The 18,304-nt window shown below is 45.0% G+C and overlaps 1 protein-coding gene across 1 annotated transcript in view; it reads right to left on the bottom strand.

The window, feature by feature from the left end:
* Positions 1-1,967: 1,967 nt before the first annotated feature.
* VAPB (VAMP associated protein B and C) overlaps positions 1,968-18,304 on the bottom strand; it is a 45,468-nt gene continuing 29,131 nt past the window's right edge. The window contains exons 3-6 of the mRNA XM_033153622.1: positions 11,503-11,606; positions 7,963-8,043; positions 5,950-6,126; positions 1,968-4,704 (exon numbers count right to left, since the gene is read on the bottom strand). Coding sequence (XP_033009513.1) covers positions 4,546-4,704; positions 5,950-6,126; positions 7,963-8,043; positions 11,503-11,606 — 521 coding nt within the window. The 3' untranslated portion in view covers positions 1,968-4,545. The remainder of the gene's footprint in view (positions 4,705-5,949; positions 6,127-7,962; positions 8,044-11,502; positions 11,607-18,304) is intronic.

Here is an 18,304-nt window from a genome sequence, read left to right as displayed (position 1 = left end):
GGTCTCTACCAGAAACATTGCAGTTTGTGGAAGATGAAACACTTGATTGGATTGGACCATGTATATTCACAGAAATGTAACTTTATAGTGGGGGGGGGGAGAGAACCTGCAGCCCAATTCCATTCAGGGCGATGACAGGGCCCTCTTGCAAGTGATCGTTCAGGGCGATGACAGGCCCTCTTGCAAGTGATCAGATCTTTGAGCAAAAAGCCATGTTTTCCTTTTTTCCGGCAGTGCACTGAGGGGGCAGGGGAAGCAGCAACAAAGCAGACTACCCGCCATGTAGAATGCAGCCCTCAACAGCGTCCTCACTGACTGATTTACACAATCAAAGACTTCAGAGTTGCATTTCTTCAGCAAATGTTCACTTGCTGCTCTCGGTGGTTGACAACACCAAATAGTGGTTAAGAGGTTCCTCAAGCCACGTAACTCAGTAGATATTAAATGTGGTTTGTTTTGTTGTGTTTATTGAATGCATATCCCACCACACATCTTTAGTGACCTTGGGATGAGTCTTAACGATAGAAAACACAGTTAAAAATCCTAGTTGCTACCCGCTTTGCTAACTTTTTGCCTGCTAGTTGTTTGGGGCTATAAAGCCCAGCAACTCTGGCCAGCACAACCAGTTAAGTCTACATGTGCATCAAAAGCCTGCCAAGGCCAAGGAGAAAGACATCAGAACCTGCTATTTGTGCTAGGAAGAGTCTGTTTTCCTTCTTACAGGGCTGACGCCTAGGCTTCAGCAGTGTAATCCATTTCCACATGACCAAATCCCAAGTTATCTAAAATTTAGACAAAATGTTTAGACCGGCCAATCAATGCCGAGGGTCTCAGTTCAATGTCCAAATGGATTAAAAAACAGCAACAGCAACCCCACAACCAAACCCTGAAAACAGATTTGGTACTACAGATCTGAATATGTGTGTGTTCAGTTTGTGAAACAGACACCAGATGTGTGTAATTAGCTCTTGCTATTTATTCCATCCAAAATAAATGCACACATCCTTTGCAGTTTCTTCCATTTTCCTTTCAGAAACAGTAGTAGGTCATAAATGCATAACAGTTTTGATTGAAGCGTCAAGCGGTGCTTGGAATTGGTTAACTCTACGTTGAAAAATAAAATCCACAGAATACTCATTGAACAGAAAATGCTGCGACTCACAGAACTGTAGAGTTGGAAGGGACTTCCAAGGGTCATCTAGTGCAACCCTCTGCAATGCAGGAATCTCCGTTAAAGGACTCATGGCAGATGGCCATCCAACTTGCTTTAAAATGTCCAAGGATAGAGAGTCCACAACCTCCTGCCCCACTGTCAAATAGCTTAGTCAGAAAGCTCTTCCTGATGCTGAGTCAGACCCCCAGATCCTTTTCACATGTACTACTGACAAGCCAGGTGCTCCCTATCTAATATTTGTGCAGCTAGTTTCCATATGACCAAACCCTCAGTTCAGATTCTAGTCCAACTCTCCTGCAATGCAGGAATCTCAACTAAAGCACCCTTCATTTCTGTGGATTAATCTCATGGCCTAGTTCTATATGGCTGTGGGCCTTTACTTGTGCGGTGGCACAAACCCACAGAAAACAGCACTTCCTGCAGCAGTACTGCAATGGTTAAAAGCACCATAGGTATGATGGACAGCATGGTCAACTCCCGGAAGATGAAGGCTGTAAAAGCTGCAGACAGGCACGAGCTAAATCTCTGATTCAAACAGCAGAAGCATTCTTTTATTTTAAAGTGATCACTTGTAAGCAACTCAATGCTGTTGTTCATCCCTATCTTCCGTAGAGAAGACTTTTTTTCTATTTGTGCACATTCTTACTTAAGTTGCTACTTGTTATGTGTTTGGAAATAAAATTAAAGTTAGGAAAAAGTGGTCATCAAAACTAGGCAACTTAAAGTCTTGTTGCGGACAATTCACTTTCACGGCGTTGAAGCACAAAGCAATCAAAACAAGGACAGAACTCCATTCGTTTGGGGGTAGATTTATTTGATTTTTTTTTTTAAAGATGCTACATAGTCAAACAGGATTGGTCTTTTTGTTTTTAACAGCATAGAACTAATTCCTACTAATTTTTTCCCCCTACATAGACTTATTTTTATATACAAAAACAGTTTTCCTGACCGCTGTTTCCCCCAATGTTTAGATGGTCGAAAGTGAGAATTATTTCGTGCCCAAAGAAAGCATCAGGAGGAGGAAGAGTCCATCGCTTACTACAGCAACAAAAGGAAAGTTTAGTTCTATTCACCAACTTTGAACAGGTGCCTTTTCTTCTTCTTCTCTATTTTTTTTTAACCATTTATAACAGTAGTCAAACTTCTGTGACGGTAAAGGAAACATGAGATGAAATACAGTCAACTTGCAACTTAACGTGGATTTAAACTTAAAAAACTAAAGAATTAAAAAGAGCAATCCCACCTGGGAGAGCATTTGGAGGTGCAGGGACTGTGTGTTTTGAGCGTATGAGATTTTGGCTTTGTGAGCTATCTCTGGAACGTAACCCCCGCGTAAGTTGAGAGTTGACTGTGTATTAAATAAGTTAAATATGCATTAAACATTTGGATATAAAGGACTTTTAACTTAGCTACATGAACCAACAGCAAACAGTAGCTTGGTCCCCTTTTAGAATGAGGCATTGACCCTCCTCGCCCCATGCAACCTGCCACACAGGTTGACTGTCCGGTGGCATTTTTCACATCGTTCAATGGGGCTGCATTCAGCTCCTTTCAGCTTTCCATTGACTGGTATGTTAATACCGGTGGTGCTAAACCACTCTTACCCAACCTGGTGCCCTGCGGGTGTTGCTGTTCTCCCAACTCCCCATCAGCCTCAACCAGCATGGCCCATTGGTCGGGGATGAGGAGAGCTGGAATCTAGCAACATCTGGAGAGTGGTCGAAAGGAAGGCTGGTCTAGACCTACCGTTCCACAAACGAGACAACCAGGTTGCTTAAGATTCATGACCTTTGCCCAGAAGTTCTTCCATGCACATGTCCCCTTTTCAGCCTGTTATAGTCCAAGAGACTCTTCTTCCTTGGGTGCAGCACCATTCAAGAAAGTCAGCACTAAACAGCTGATGGGCAAAGGAGGAACATGTTAATTCTCTCTCGAACTGAGCTGTTGAGAAATGGAGAATGCCCCAGAGACTGAACTAAGCTGTGCTACTGATGGACACAGAACAGCAAGTCCCATTCCTTCTCAGGTCCAGAAGACCAAATCCCTGACAGCCTTTCGTCTAGTTCAGGACAGAAACCTGATCTCTAAATCTTCACGAGAAGGTAAATGGCAAAAGGATGAAATAATGTGCAATGCATTACGTGGCTAAGCTTGTGAGAGTCTGCCGAGGGTGCAAGCAGAGGAGGAAAGGTTTGCTGATGGATGCGACAAACGGGGGATGCCAAAAGGACACGGTGGATGAGGCAAGAGGTGCATGGTCCCCATTCAACATGATGCCATCTGGACTGGAAACACAGATGGACAGGAAGAAACTATTTTAGCAAGACGGGAGGGTTCAGATACAAAATGCGATGGCCCATTGCAACGCTCCTCTTTCATACAAAGCCTGGCTAAGAAAATCACACCCGCAGTTCAAATTCGGAGCACATCTGGTGCAACATGCTGAGTTGACCACAGCTGGAAAGTAGGCTCCTTGTGTTTCCAAACCACTACTGGCAATTTGGTTTCCTCACTGCTAGACTGACATGAGCAAAAAAGCATGTGGGTGACCCTCTCGCCTTCCACTCCTCCTGCTACAAAATCTTTTGGTCGCCCCTTTTCTATACGTAAGACTGGCCAGGGCCAATTTCAGAAACCTGGTGCTGCTGGCACCCTTCTGGATCATGAACCTGCTCCAAGTCCTCTCTCCCCTCTCCTCCTCATCTTCCAAGCTGCCCAGTTAGTGGTTCACAGCTCCTGCGAATAGGACCTAGAGAGGCAGGGTCACACTTAAAGAGAGTTCAGGGTGAATAAACAGCTGCTTGGGGAGTTACACTGCTGAGACCCAAGTCACACCCACTTGACAGAACTGTTAAAATTTAAGAGGAGGAGGAATGGTGGGTTAGCATATTTTACAAAAACGCCATCAACCTCACCTGCCTGAAAGCCACCCTCTAAATAACCAGAAGGATCTACTCTTTTTCAACAGAGGGATTTTTCTTTCCCCCCTCCAAAGAAGAGAAGTCCAGTAATTGGTATGAAGGTCCAAGAACTCTTTGAAGTTTAACTTTAAAAAAACAAACAGAAAAACCCACACACACGCACACACACACACAAAATGCACCTTTATAGTGTTAAAATACATGATTTTGTCCTCACTGCTCGCAATCAAGATGTAACTCGCCTCTCTTCTCCTGCTCAACTCCTTGTACGTTTTTTGATTTCTAGAAGATTATGTTATGTTAATGTTATATTTGTGCAGGGGTAAAAATTTAAAAGGCAAGACCTGTGAGATGTCATACATTTTTTTTAAACATTTTGTTATGAATAAATTTAATACCAATGATATGGCAGATCCATCAATCCAATTTACAATCCTCAGCATGCTGCCTCTACAAGGCGATTTTCCCTATAATGACGCCAATGATGAAGAACAATACCACCAGGGCAAGTAGTCTAGTGCTGAGCCCCTCTTCCTTCACAACAGGTGCTGAAGCAAAGCCCGGGTGGTTTGTCTGGGGCGCCTTCCTCATCCGCAGTCCATCTTCTTCCTGCAGCAAGGATAATTTATGGAGATTAAAAAATAAATAAATGCACTGAGCAGAAGTGTGCATTAGAAGCTCAGCCTCAATTCTGTGCTGAGATGTAAACAATCTGGGATGAGATTATGTGCTCCCTTTTCCAAGTAGAAAACTCCCCTCTGTCAGGCCCACAACAGACCTAAAATGTAACCAGGGTTCCTGCTAAACCTGGGATCCGAAAACAGCTTTCCCCCCCAAGCTGGATTGATCAGGAACTGCAGTCGGCTCTAGCCTCTGTTAATGCAAGTGCCAATGCTATAAGAAACCATAGGCAGCCAGGAAAAATTTGGACCAGAATGGAAGTGATGGGAAAAGACAGCACATGATCCTACAATCTGTTACTAACAGTGGTTAAAAACCCCCACGCCTTCTAGTTAAGCTTGCTAGTTATTCATTTTGACATCATTCACTACTGCGGTAGATTATATGCATTAACCAAATTCATAGATTCACTCAAATAATTTATGCCCTGTTATCTGGCCAAAAGGCACCTAGAGTGGCTAACTGTCTAATACACAACTATAGATCAGGGTAAGGCCAGGTTAAAACAACAAAAAACTGTTTGTTTTAAACTATGGCTTAATTGTGAATGTTCCTGCTGCTCACCTTCTCCCAATATGGCTCCCCAGAACAAGCGTGGTATGGTTTATCGTGTGAACCCGGATTGTGGTTTATTTCAAACAAACCATGATCAGTAAACAACGAACTTCAGCTTATTTCTGGCCTACTGCTTGTGGTTTGTTGGAAACAAACAAGCCACAGTATCTGATGGCACAAACCGTATACTGTGTCTTGTTTGTGCTGGGAGACACAGCACAGCAGCACCCAACATAATTAATGACTTAGAACAAACTATGGGTTGTATTTTATGTAGGCTGCACCACCAGTGCAAGGATTTTCCTTGCGAGATGGAAGCTTCTGCCCCTATCCTCCCCCCCCTGCACCCCTTAAACCTCTTCTTGGGAGTTCCCCCAGCCCTGGCGGGGAAGGAGAGGGCAGAATTTCTGTTGCACAAGCAGGAATCCTTGTACTGGCCTCCACCAGCACAACAATTTAGCTGAATGCACCTCTATTACTTAGGAGTGATTTGTGAACCAGCATGAAACAAATCCCCAGCTGTTGTTAAACACCCAACAAAAACACAACTTTGACAGGCAGTTTGCAATACATGCCAATACTTTAACTTTGTCCTAAGTGTCAATAGGTTGGCCTTACCTTAAATTGTTTATTCTCCTCTCGTAACCTCTGAACTTCTAACTGAAGCCTCTTACATTCTTCCATTACTTTCTTAACTTCACTGTCATCCAAAGAAGAACTTAATGATTTAGACATTACAGAAGTTTCTGTCTTTGTTGCAGCTGTGGATATAATTTTATTTATTTCTACATCATGCTGTTGAGACAAAAAACAACAACAGAAAGTTTGTTTTCATTTAGGGCACTTCAAATCCTATCATTCCACTCTTTACAAAGCACTTGGGACAGCCAACAATCTCAGTCATCCTTCCCCAACCTGGTACATTCCAGATGCTTTGGACTACAACTCCCATGAGCCCCTGGGAGCTGGAACGCTTTGCATACTCTATCTATGACTATTTTAAAAACCCCATTGCCCCAACTACTGTTCCCTCATCTCTGGGTTAGTAGAAGAAGAAGAGTTTGGAATTGATATCCCGCTTTATCACTACCCAAAGGAGTCTCAAAGCGGCTAACATTCTCCTTTCCCTTCCTCCCCCACAACAAACACTCTGTGAGGTGAGTGGGGCTGAGAGACTTCAGAGAAGTGTGACTAGCCCAAGGTCACCCAGCAGCTGCATGTGGAGGAGCGGGGACGTGAACCCGGTTCCCCGGATTACGGGTCTACCGCTCTTAAGCACTACACCACACTGGCTCTATACTGGTACATGGAGAGTTGTGTTTGTGTGTGAGACAGAGATGCCAAGAGCCTCCTACAGATACCTATTCTACTTGACGTCTTAATGTTAGTGCTCTAGTAAAATGGGTATTACATTTCTAGGCATATTTGTAATCACTGCCCATTACAACTGCTTCCTTATTCACTCAATAGTTCCCAGACTTCGTTATTTTTCACACAGTACACAAAGACCCAAGTTCTAAACATGGGTTCCTCATTGCACCCATTTTGCAATGGGTGACAACTGGGATTACAAACAGGGCCAAAAGATCTGAGCAACCAGCCAGGCACAAGGGTATTTATGTGTTCAAAAAGCAAAGCCAGAAGTGTCCTGGAACACCTCTCAGAATGTTGGTTGTGTCCTGCACGCACCCTGTGTCAAGCTGGTGAGGTAGCCCATCTAGAAGGAAAGCTAGGATCCTAAACCTCCACTGCGTTGTGCCACATCTTCAGGAGAAGAAAAGGCTAAGGAATAAACCCTACACAGATCCAGAGTGCAGTCCCTAAGGCGGTTGGATGGCATCTTGTATGCCTCTGCAACTCCTGCAGCCAAGCTGGTGCTAAACGTATTGATCTGCTTTCCTTTGGAACACATCAGCGACTTCTTCTCTCGGCAGCCTAGGACCTCCATACACACTGCCCAGGCTTGAGGTCACTTTGGTGCTGCAAACGCAGCAAAAACAGTGCAGGAGGCATCAGTTACCTAAACACACCCTTCCTCGGCAACTTGTGGAATGTTCTATTTCTTATCTGACGCTGAAACTGCATCACAATCTGGAATACTAAGAACAATGGCTAAAGCTACTATTTGCTGCCTAGTCTCCTGCCATTACAACTTTTACGGATTAAAAGGGGGAAAGCAGAAACTCTATTGCAATATGCTGTAATTCCACCTTTTACATTGTTAGAGGACTAAGCGCCAGAAAAACAACAACCATATATCTAAAGGCATGGCTGTGACTGCAGAATTGCAATGCACAATCCTATGTGAAGCACAGGTGCAGTTTTAGTAATGATGCGCCCATGACATGATTCTGTGAGAGTGAAGAAAAAGCATACTGAAGAAAATAAGCTTCACCTACATGTCTAAATCAATTTTATTATAATCTACGAAAATATTTTAAATTGACTATAAAAGTGCCTCTTTGTTGGGAAGATTTGTTTTGAACATTTAATATAGTTTCTGAATAAACCACAGCCTTATGTTTGGGCCTTGAAATATATAGCTGGTTTAAGAGTCTAGATATTTCAATCACTACCTTTTACTTATAAGCTGCAGCTGTGCCGTGTACAGAAAGTAACAATTGCACTCACGGGTTTATCGTTTTCTGCCGGCAGCTCAAACACACATCTAAGTTTTGAATCCATGAGTTCCTCTGGCTTTGCTTCTTTCCACTAAAACACACAGAACAGAAGAAAAAGTTAATTTTAAACGAAGAAGTCTTCTTCAGTATTGTGCAGTTTGTTTCCCCGATGTCTCTCCAATGTCCAAGATACCTTCCAGAAGCAAAGTGAACCCCCCCCCCCTATTTCATGGATCATTCGTAAAAAAACAAAACAAAACAAAACAAAACAAAACAAAACAAAACATGGGAATGTCCATCTAGCATTCTGAAACACTTCTGAGAAACACTTCTGAGAAAGTTACAGGTGGGTAGCCGTGTTGGTCTGCCATAGTCAAAACAAAATAAAAAATTCTTTCCAGTAGCACCTTAGAGACCAACTAAGTTTGTTCTTGTTATGAGCTTTCGTGTGCATGCACACTTCTTCAGATACTTCTTCTTCTATCTGAAGACACTTCTTCTTCTATCTGAAGAAGTGTGCATGCACACGAAAGCTCATACCAAGAACAAACTTAGTTGGTCTCTAAGCTGCTACTGGAAAGAATTTTTTTATTTTGTTTTTACTTCTGAGAAAGTTTCCGAAGAGCCAATAACAGGCTTTGATGAATCTCCCAGCCATGACGAGCATGGTGTCATCTTCTGCTGAATGTGATAAACAGCCTGCACTTCCCTCTGACTGCGACGCTGCAGAGATGGGCAAAGGCAGCTGGGAAGTCGTGCAGCCACTTGAAGAGACTTGACTATGAAATGCCAAAGTGGCACCCCCCCCCCCCAGGCCTTCTCTGCTTTGAAGCAGGAATGGTGGGGTGGTGTTGAATTAGAGCTGGCTGGCGCATGCCCACTGCTCCATGCAATTCCTTCGCTCAGAAAATGCTGGTGGATTTGGGCAGGGAGAATCATGGAATTGCCGAGTTGGAAGGGACCCCGTCTGCATCTGCACAGACGTTATTTTCAGCGCTGCGGAAGTGAGTCCCCGCGCTGTGCCGCTTTAGCGCAGCGCATGAACGGTCAACTCAGTTCAGGGGCAGCTCGTGGGCCGGTCAAACGACCTCCATGGGCCACTTCTGGCCCATAGGCCTTAGACTGCTGACCCCTAATCTAGTCCAACCCACTATAATGCAGGAATATGCAGCTGTCCCATACGGGGATTGAAGCTGCAACCTTGCCCTTATCAGCACCATGCTCTAACCAGTTGAGCGATCCACTTGGGTAAGAGGGATTTGCCTGGGGAGAAAGGGGTGAGGCTTGCTCCTACAGATTTTGGCTTGGCTTATTGGCAAACAGTGAGCATTTGGTTGGAACATTCACACAGTGTGCTCCCAGATGGCACAGGGCGAACTGCACAGGCTAGTTCTGCTTGCACAACGTTTTGTTTCCCACGAGGAGCACATGCCATTGAGCAAAAATGCAGTGGGACTGCTATTAGCTAAGCCAACTGGTTCCACCTATTGTGCTTGGCTGTGGGTTGCATGCAATGTGCCCCAGAAGCAATCTGAACATCGCAAACAGCAGGGCTGTCTGCTTCTGGTAAAGGGCAAAATTGTTCACAAATGCAAGCCACTGGGATTAACCACAGCCTCCCACAGAGGTGGCACCCCCTAGATAGCAAGTTTGCAAATTAAGGAACAGGTAATACTGACATTTTCAAATTGTGTGTGTGAGAGAGAGGGTTATTAGGACACTGGCAACTGCCTTCCAGATTATTTCAAATGACTTTTACGGAATTCTGGTCAATTCAAAGGGTATTTTGGTCTGTCAGCCAGTTCTCATAAGCAATGTTCATTCAAAGTTCAGGACCATACTTTCAAGAGTTAAATATCTTTTAATGCTATGTAATATGCTACAAGCTAGGGTCAAAGGGACATGCTATTTATACAACTGATCCACATAATCTTGTTCTTGTTCCAAAAAACATTTTAGCTTTTTTAATGTAATTGGTGTTCTTTTTACAATCTTAGGCTTTGCTGCTTGTTTTTTATATTTATACTGCTCTCCTGCTGCTATTAGAATATTTCGCAGATGTTTCGGTGCTTTACAGATTGTGGATTGGCTGTTGGCAATTACATTATGCGTGAACATTATTGGTTGTGTGCAATGAAGTTGCCCCGTTATCACAAGGGGTTCCACTGGTGTAACAGAACTTCCCTTCCCTCTGATCTCCCCATGGCCTGCAACCTGCTTGGGAGAATTAGGGGAACCCACAGATCTGGGGGGTGGGGGGGCGGCAACATGAGGGGGAAGAGGGAGAGAAAGTCCTGTAGCACAAGCAAGATATGACTTTGTTAGATATAACCCTATGCTAATACAGTCATACCTCATGTTGTGTCCACTTCAGGTTACATCTTTTCATGTTGCGTCATGCGGCAACCTGGAAGTACCAGAACAGTTACTCCCAGGATTCGTCGCTCGCGCATGCGCAGAAGCGCTAAATTGGGCTTCACGCATGCGCAGAAGCGCTAAACCACGCCATGCGCAGCGCTTCTGGATGCGAACGCTTCGAGTTGCGGGCGTGCCTTCAGGACAGATTACGTCCGCAACTTGAGGTTCCATTTACGTCGTGAGCCACTTTCGGAGAGTTAATCCCTGAAAGGCCATCCGTAAATATTGAAATAAATAAACGTACATAAATTGTAGACCTTGCCGCTGGGCAAGATTAATCTGTACTTTTCACAGCGATACCATCCAACTCTAGCAACGGACGCAAAACCCGTAGGTATTCACCACAACCTAATATGAATAAGGGTACCCCGAATTTTCCGAAGTGGCTCAGCCAGCACTGCCTTCCTCTGTGGAGAACACGAAGCCACACCATTCCTACATTATGCTGTAAGGGTATTCTAGATGTGGGAGTAACATTAGTGTATTTGCAGTGTTCAACCATGCCACAGGGCCAACCTTATTTACAAATCCCTCTTGCTGGTTTGGTTCATGCTAGAGATGTAAAATGTCCAGAAATGTTGGAAGCCAGGTGGGAGGGGAAGGGAATTTGTTTTGTTTCTTCGTCTTTTAAGGAAGAAAAAACCTGGGATCTGTTTTTGCAAAATCGGAAAAAAGCAACCCCCCCCCCCCAAAAAAAAACAGATTTAGGGTGCGGATGTGGGGATGAAGTTCCATTTCATCTGGGGAAATCCTTGCACCAAGATAATGTTAGCAGGATGCAGCCCAAATATGCTTACACAGTCCAGTTGCCTAACTTGTTTTCCTGAAGTGAGCAAATAAGATTTCTCCTCAAAAGACCTCTATGAATCTTGAGGCATTTGCACTCTCAGCAAGACTGCCCAGTTCAATCAAAGGTATCCAGATTGCCCATTTCAATTTTCATTTCTTGAAGATTGCCTGACTTCCATTCCAAGCCCCCACCCCCTTCTATAACACATGGTGCTCCGCCTTGCCTTGCTATTACACTCTGCACTTTAAACAACTCGTTGGGCTCTTGTTAAAAAGGCTTTCTGCCATGTTATTCACACAGAAGAAAAACGCAGCAACTTGTAAGCCATTTCTCAATACTCACTACTGCTTCCATGTCTGAAGTATCGGGGGGTGCGAACATCGACTGAACCATGAACTTGTGTTTACTTTTTTCATTAGGGTCGTAATCAAAGGGCTGTAGCATCACTGAAAAGAGAAATCATTGCCATTAGAACCGTAGCATTTATTGCCACGAGTGCATCTTTGCTCGTTCCCAGCAGTAATTCACAGCAGCGTCGATAGATGCAAGGAAGCTGGAACCCGAGTTGCACAATGAAAATACTTGAGCTTTTTTATAATTATAAGCTACGGAGTTATGAAGGTTTGTGCAGAGCAACTGCCGTGACTGAAGAATGGGAGAAGGAAATGCGGTTAGAAACACGTCCACTTTGCGTAGCAATGTTATTTCTCGGGTGGCATTTACTCAAATTACTTGCAGAGGCCAGGTTCTCACACCTCTGAAAAATGGAAAGCTGTTACTTCTTTTTACAAACCGTTAAGACAGGTGCTTCATGTATCCCCCCCTCATGCGTGGAGGGAAGAGCGCACAAATGCTTTGCTGCAAGGATAATCAAACCAATCCCCTCTCCTCTTCAATGCGCGCATTAGGGAATAGCAGGAACTCTCCTGTTGACTGCCCCCCACTCATAGCGACACATCTCCAGCAGAGTCCTCCCTAGCAGCCAAAAGCAGTCCTTCTGTGTCCACATCAAGGAAAAATTGGTGACTGTATGCACCTGGAGTTCATACACAAAATATCCGTATCTACCTGCAGTTTCCAGGGTGACTTCCTTGCATCCCTCCAGATGATGCTAAACCTCCCATGAGCCCCACCCAACATGGCCAATGTAGTCTAGAGTTGTAGTTTAGTGACCTAGACCATCAAATGTTAGCCACCCCTGAAGGAAAGTAACTTCTTCAATTTCACATTTTTCACTATTATCAGCTGGTTTTTTATCATTTCTTTTCTCCCTTGTAAACCCTGGTCTAATTCTCATTTCCAGTTACATGCACCCACGTATGTTTACATCTGAGGGCATAATAGATTTTCTGTTTGAGGTCTCTGTTAAATTTATCTGCCCTCCCCACCCAAAAATCAGAAGGTCTTTGGAGTCGAACGTAAGCCTGGCTACTGGTTTGTGTGTTGTTTCTGCTACAGTCAGGGCCAATGTGTAAAGCAATTTGAGTTGTCGGCATAAGAAATTCCTTTGCTGCCTGTTCCACCAGTTGTCACAACCCCGGGCACCTGGCACAAACCACGGCTAAGGGAATTCTACAAAACATTCAGAATGGAAAATTTAGGAACGTGCCCATACAGCGTGGTATGCTGAACTATGGCATAGTGTGCTGTCTGAACCCAGGCTCCTGGTTCATCTCTCCCCTTGCTAACCACAAGCTGTAGCCCAGTCACAGCAAGGCTTACCATGTCCAGCAACCCAGGGCCATGTTACATAAAACGAATGTGCAGTAATGCAGCAAGGAAAAGCCAAAGCTGGGAAAGAGAACAATGCCAAGTCTGCGCTACTTATGTGGAGGGGTGCACACATACTAAGTTGTTGCTAATAGCAACAGACTACATTTTGTTTAAAGAAAAAAAACAAAAAACATGTTTTAAGAGCGCAGAACATTCAGCTTTTCCGAAGCTGAATCTAGGCTTGCAACAAGCATGTCGCAATGAGACGTTTGGCCAACCCCTGCCTGAAAATCTATGCAATGCTCTATAGTCAAGGGCACATACATTCCAGATCAGCGTGCCTTTTCCACTTCCTGCAGATCAGATATGCCAGCTCGCTTATTAGACATTGCGCACCAGTCTCCACACAGCAAGCGACATATCAACAGATGGGAGCCCATCGCCCAACTTCTGCTGCAAATCACCAGGCCCTAATCCATTTCTACTCTGATGCACCTATGGCAGGGGGAAACCCCTGGTGTATCTCCCCGCCTTCTTGTATTGGAAGCATTCGAGAGATTTCCACGCCAACAGGAAGTGAGAAGAGATGCGTGGCTGCTGGGAGAAGGACCAGGTAGAGGCAAGGAGCTATGCAGGGACAAAGTGTGGGTCAGCCCCGGCTTTAAGCTGCAGGGCAGTCATTTGCACCCATCCAAATACGTCTTTTGAAAGCACAAGCTGGTTCCTCATGTTCTGCAATTTCACAGGGGGATCCCGAGTCAGCAAGCTTTTGAGTTTGAAGAATTCTTCAGCAGGCAAAATCATAGGATTGTAGAGTTGGAAGGGACCCCCGTGAACCATCTAGTCCAGCTCCCTGCGATGCAGGAACATGCAGCTGTCCCTTATGGGGATAGAACCTGCAACCATGGCGTTATCAGCACCACGTTCCAACCAAGTGAGCTTGCATGCTACTTTTAAGCACGGGGTGGTCGGGGCTGCAGCACACGCTCCCAGTGCTCTACTCTAGCTTCCTTGGCAATGCTGCGGTTCAGGCTGGGGTGCCCTTTAAGGACATTGGCACCATAGCCTTGCATGGCTTATCAGGACTGAAAGCGGCTTTCCTTGGATTTCTCCTAGTGAAGAGGAGGCACCACAGATGAAAGCAGAGGACCACAAACAGACTGAGAGAGAGGGCGACTGTCGAATTTCACCAGTTGTAGCAAAATCCCAAGTAGTTTTTAAAAAGCAGGTATTTAAACATTTATCTACCCCCCCTTCCAGTTTAACCAAAGCAGCAGAGCCAGTAAAATCCGTAACTGTTAGCGAAACCTGGAAACTGAAGGACCAGGGCAAATAAACTGGTTGCCACCAGATGCTTGGGGGGGGGGGGAAGACGTGTGGTGCCAGGTGAGTTTCTGGGGTGTCCCAGCCTGAAAAGGCTCTTTTATTAAAGGAGACCTGTCTGCAATCATCCATGTCAGCACTCGAGGAATCCAATGAGGACTGAGCTTAAGGGTGTGAGAAACAGAAAAACAGGAAGTGGGGAAGGAGCTGCCTGGAGTGTCCTGAATGGTTGGTTGGCACCCTGGCCAGAAGGGAATCCACAATGCAATTCTTTTTACTGCAGGTTCCACTTGTATTCTTTTATTCTGGAATCCAAAGGCTCCCAAAGTCTTCTTAAGACCCCACCCTTCCTTGCATCAGGGGAACTTGAGAAGAGACAATTATAGCAAGAGCAGCGCAGCGGAACAGTCTGAAAGGGAAAAAGGGCTGAGTTAAGCAATTCCGTGACAAATCACAAGAACACGCAGGACGGATGTGCTGACAGTGCTGTTAAAGCATACACCAGCCATTTGCTAAGAAACTGAAGTGCAGGCAAGCAGTGGACTCTGGAGTCCCAACAGATAGGGATTCTCTCCTGGGCAATTTGCATTCCAGTTAAGGATAGCTTTAAGGGAGCGAAGAAGAGCGAGCTGCATTTCTAAGCGGTATCGTCTATATTTATTCCATAATTTCTGCTGCTAACCACCGTGATGCTAAGGAACCCTAGTGCGTGTCAGCCCAAACAGAGGAGAGAAACGAGAAGATCACACGTGAGCCCTGTGATGACTAAGTAAGGGGGACTCAGACCCTAGGGCAGCATCCAAAATAACATGTCCTGTCTGTGCAAGGTTTTATACTCGTGCTACAGAACTCCAGCCCCAGCGGGTCCTGAGTCCACCTCAAATCTGCTCCAAAGGGCTGATGGAACCTCTAGAACAGATTTAGGGAATGCGCGGATGGGAAGGATAGGGAGAAATTCCATTGCACCAGCATAAATCCTGACAAGATACGTTAGTTGGATGCCACCCTTACTTCTCCCTATTTGTGGCTAACATTCATTCTATTTCTGAATCAAACTTTAACCAAAAGGGAGCCCAGGACCATGTACAATAAAAGATAAAACGGAGTAAATCAAATAAATGCTTATAAATCACCATAAACACCTATACTATAAAATATCAGAACCTTCAAAATACAGAAATAACAGCTGCTGCTTGGAAAATCTGTCAGTAGAGCAATTAGACTCTTAATCTCTGAGTCGTGGGTTCGAGCCCCACGTTGGGCAACTAATTCCTGCATTGCAGGGAGTTGGGCTAGATGGCCCCACAGGGTCCCTTCCAGCTCTCCGATTCCGTGATCAAAACAGTGAAACCCCAAACGGTAATGGCCTGGGTACAATATTTGGCTTGCCAGTTGTATGGCAAGCTGACATCTGATCAACCTGACATTAAGATGGATTCTGGTTTTAGCCACTCCAGATGCACACAGTTCCTTGCATGCTAAATGCTTAACTGGGCTCCTGCCATGGGATAACACACTCCCCTCCCTCCATTTTTTTAGGAACAGATATTTCCATGCTAGACCTAACTGTTAAGCCATTACATCAGCACTCATATGCTAACTTATGGTGAGGACTGACCATAGTTTGCACTTTAATCCTGGGTCTGAAGCCATTAACTTTCGTCATGTCCTGTTCCCTTATTGTGTTTATCCTCGATTAAGCAACCACAAGCGGTATCTTGCGGCAGTTTTGTGGAGGCAAGAGTCTGGCTATACATGCAAGCTCTTGATAGATCTCTAGAGGTTGTTCCTTAATAAAAACAAGCGCTCTCCTTGGAGTCTGATTTTACCAATATCTGTAAGGAGATACGCAACGGATAACACCCTGTCGTGTTGTGACTTAATCTGCAACTCTGCTGACAGCGCTGAGGTCTGCCCCATTCCTGTCCGCTGAACTGCACAGAGGCATTCTCGATAGCTGCTCCAGTTATGGAACTCCCTCCCCTTGGAATCTCACCAGAGCCTAGGCAACTTCATGCAGCGCTGTTAAAAAATAATAACAATAAAGTCTTCTTCTGGGCTGGCTCTTGGTGGGTCTGGTCTAGCTAGGAGAAGGGTTGAGGCAGTAGCTGGAATCTGGTATTCGGAAAAGCTTTCAATTAGATGCTTTGTCATCCCAAGTTTACTTTATGGTGTTAGCTATGAGCCCTCGGGGGCTGTGCAGGACAAAAAGTAAACAAGTATTAATTAAAGCGTGCTTTGTAGAAGGCCGTGCACGAAATTAAGACCACACGCTCCCAGGGACGCTAGAAATCAGCTGCTTAAAGATGCAGCACAGGTGGGATATATGGGGAGCTGCGAAGCAGAATTAAACCAGCAAACACCAGAAGGAGATGGAAATGGTCGTGCTAGCTTTGAGGGGCACAGCCGCTGTAAGGGCCTTGGATGGTTGCTCATGAGAAACCAGGCAAAACTCCAGCCGTTTCTTTAGTAGTTTTATTGTGCATACTATGTACAGTGCAGAGCTTAAAAAAAGGTTCATGTCTGTATCAACCGTCTGCAGAATCCGGGAGTGGCCCCTTCCGGTTCTGACCCCAACGTAAGAGTTTCGGTATACGAAATCTCCGCCTCCCTTCTTTTTGTTTCACCCCTCTGCGTACTTGGGGCGATGGAAGTAGCGTGTCTCCCTCCTTGCCTGGCCCTCCCCACTGGAGACCTCGCTGCTCCCTCCGCTGGACGAGGAGGTGCTACTGGTCGGGGGGGGGGGGCTGAGGCTCTCAATAGCATCCAGAGAGCCCTTCCACCACCCTGCGCGGAGACGGGGACAGTTCCCTGACATCCGCCCTGTGCTTGGTTGAAAGTGTATTGATTATTATTGCATCCTGCAGCTGCAGTCCTGGAAATGGACTCTTTTAAGTGCCTTACTGATTCAGCCAGCTAACAATTAAATGCCACGTCATTCTATGAAAGACAAAGCACGCAAACCCACCCACCCCCCGCCCCACCCCCACTTCACTTGCGGCAGAACCGAGAACTCCCATGTGAAAAACCCGACAAGGCGGCTGAAACTCTGGTTTTTCAGGCCTTCTTCCATTAACACATGAGCAATTGAAGGAGGAACATTCAGAACCGGGGTGGGGACGTGTTTTTTTTTTGTTCTGCCGGAGGGCCATCATTTCCTTCCGCTTATTTTTCAGGGGAGTGGGTCACATGGCCAGTGGGAAGCAGAAAAAAAGGAAGGGGGAAATGGACAGAGCAATGGATACGAATTTTACTTTTGTGCAATAAGCTAGTTTACAACTCCCCCCCCCCCAACTACCTCTTTATCCTCTATCCGAGCAAGCAAGAAGTATATAAATATGAGCCCCAAGTTGCAAAACTGCCACTGAGGATATATCCAAATGACAGCGGAAATGAGGTGACCATTGTCTCTTCCAAGCATGCTTTTTTTTTGGGGGGGGGGGGGGGTCCTAAAGTGAGAGACAATTGGATGTCAAAGAACACAAATAATGGCCTATCCAATGTCATCTGGTGCTGACGGTAGTCTGGAACACACTGAGGAACGCCTGCCAAATCAGGTTGTCTTAAGACACTAATTTTAATTTACCAGTATATAACAGGACTCATGTTTTTAATTTCTGTGTAAACTTGCAGTCATATATAATGGAGATGGAGACGCTCAAACTAAAGTACATGAGAGTATTTACCCACAGTAAATTTTCCACTGCTCTATTTTGTTGGGGAATATTTTTTTTAATGCTTCATATATTCAGTATCACCAAGGAATGGATGCCAATCACAAATTTGGCATTAGGCAAGCTTGGCAGCATTACATTTTTAGCTTTGTTTACTAAATGCAAGTAAAACTGACACGATAAATTAGATCAGAAAGTTTTCTGAGGTAAATTATGCTATGGAAATTATACTAACTTGCATAGGAAATTTTCTGCAACATTTTCCGATTCAAAATTTTCTGGAAAACCCACATCACTGCCCTCAGGGAACAGATTATAAATGCTCAAGTCTGCTGAAGTTTTAACGAGTTTCCGCCAAGCAGAGAAACAGTCTGCCACGGGCATTTGGGAACTGGTGGTAGGAACAGAGCAGGGGTGAGAAACCTGTTGCCCTC

The sequence above is a fragment of the Lacerta agilis genome, chromosome 6, assembly GCF_009819535.1.
Source record: "Lacerta agilis isolate rLacAgi1 chromosome 6, rLacAgi1.pri, whole genome shotgun sequence".
Taxonomy (NCBI): domain Eukaryota; kingdom Metazoa; phylum Chordata; class Lepidosauria; order Squamata; family Lacertidae; genus Lacerta; species Lacerta agilis.
The sequence above is the reverse complement of the archived record's forward strand: the minus strand, read 5'-3'. Positions and strand labels throughout refer to the sequence as shown.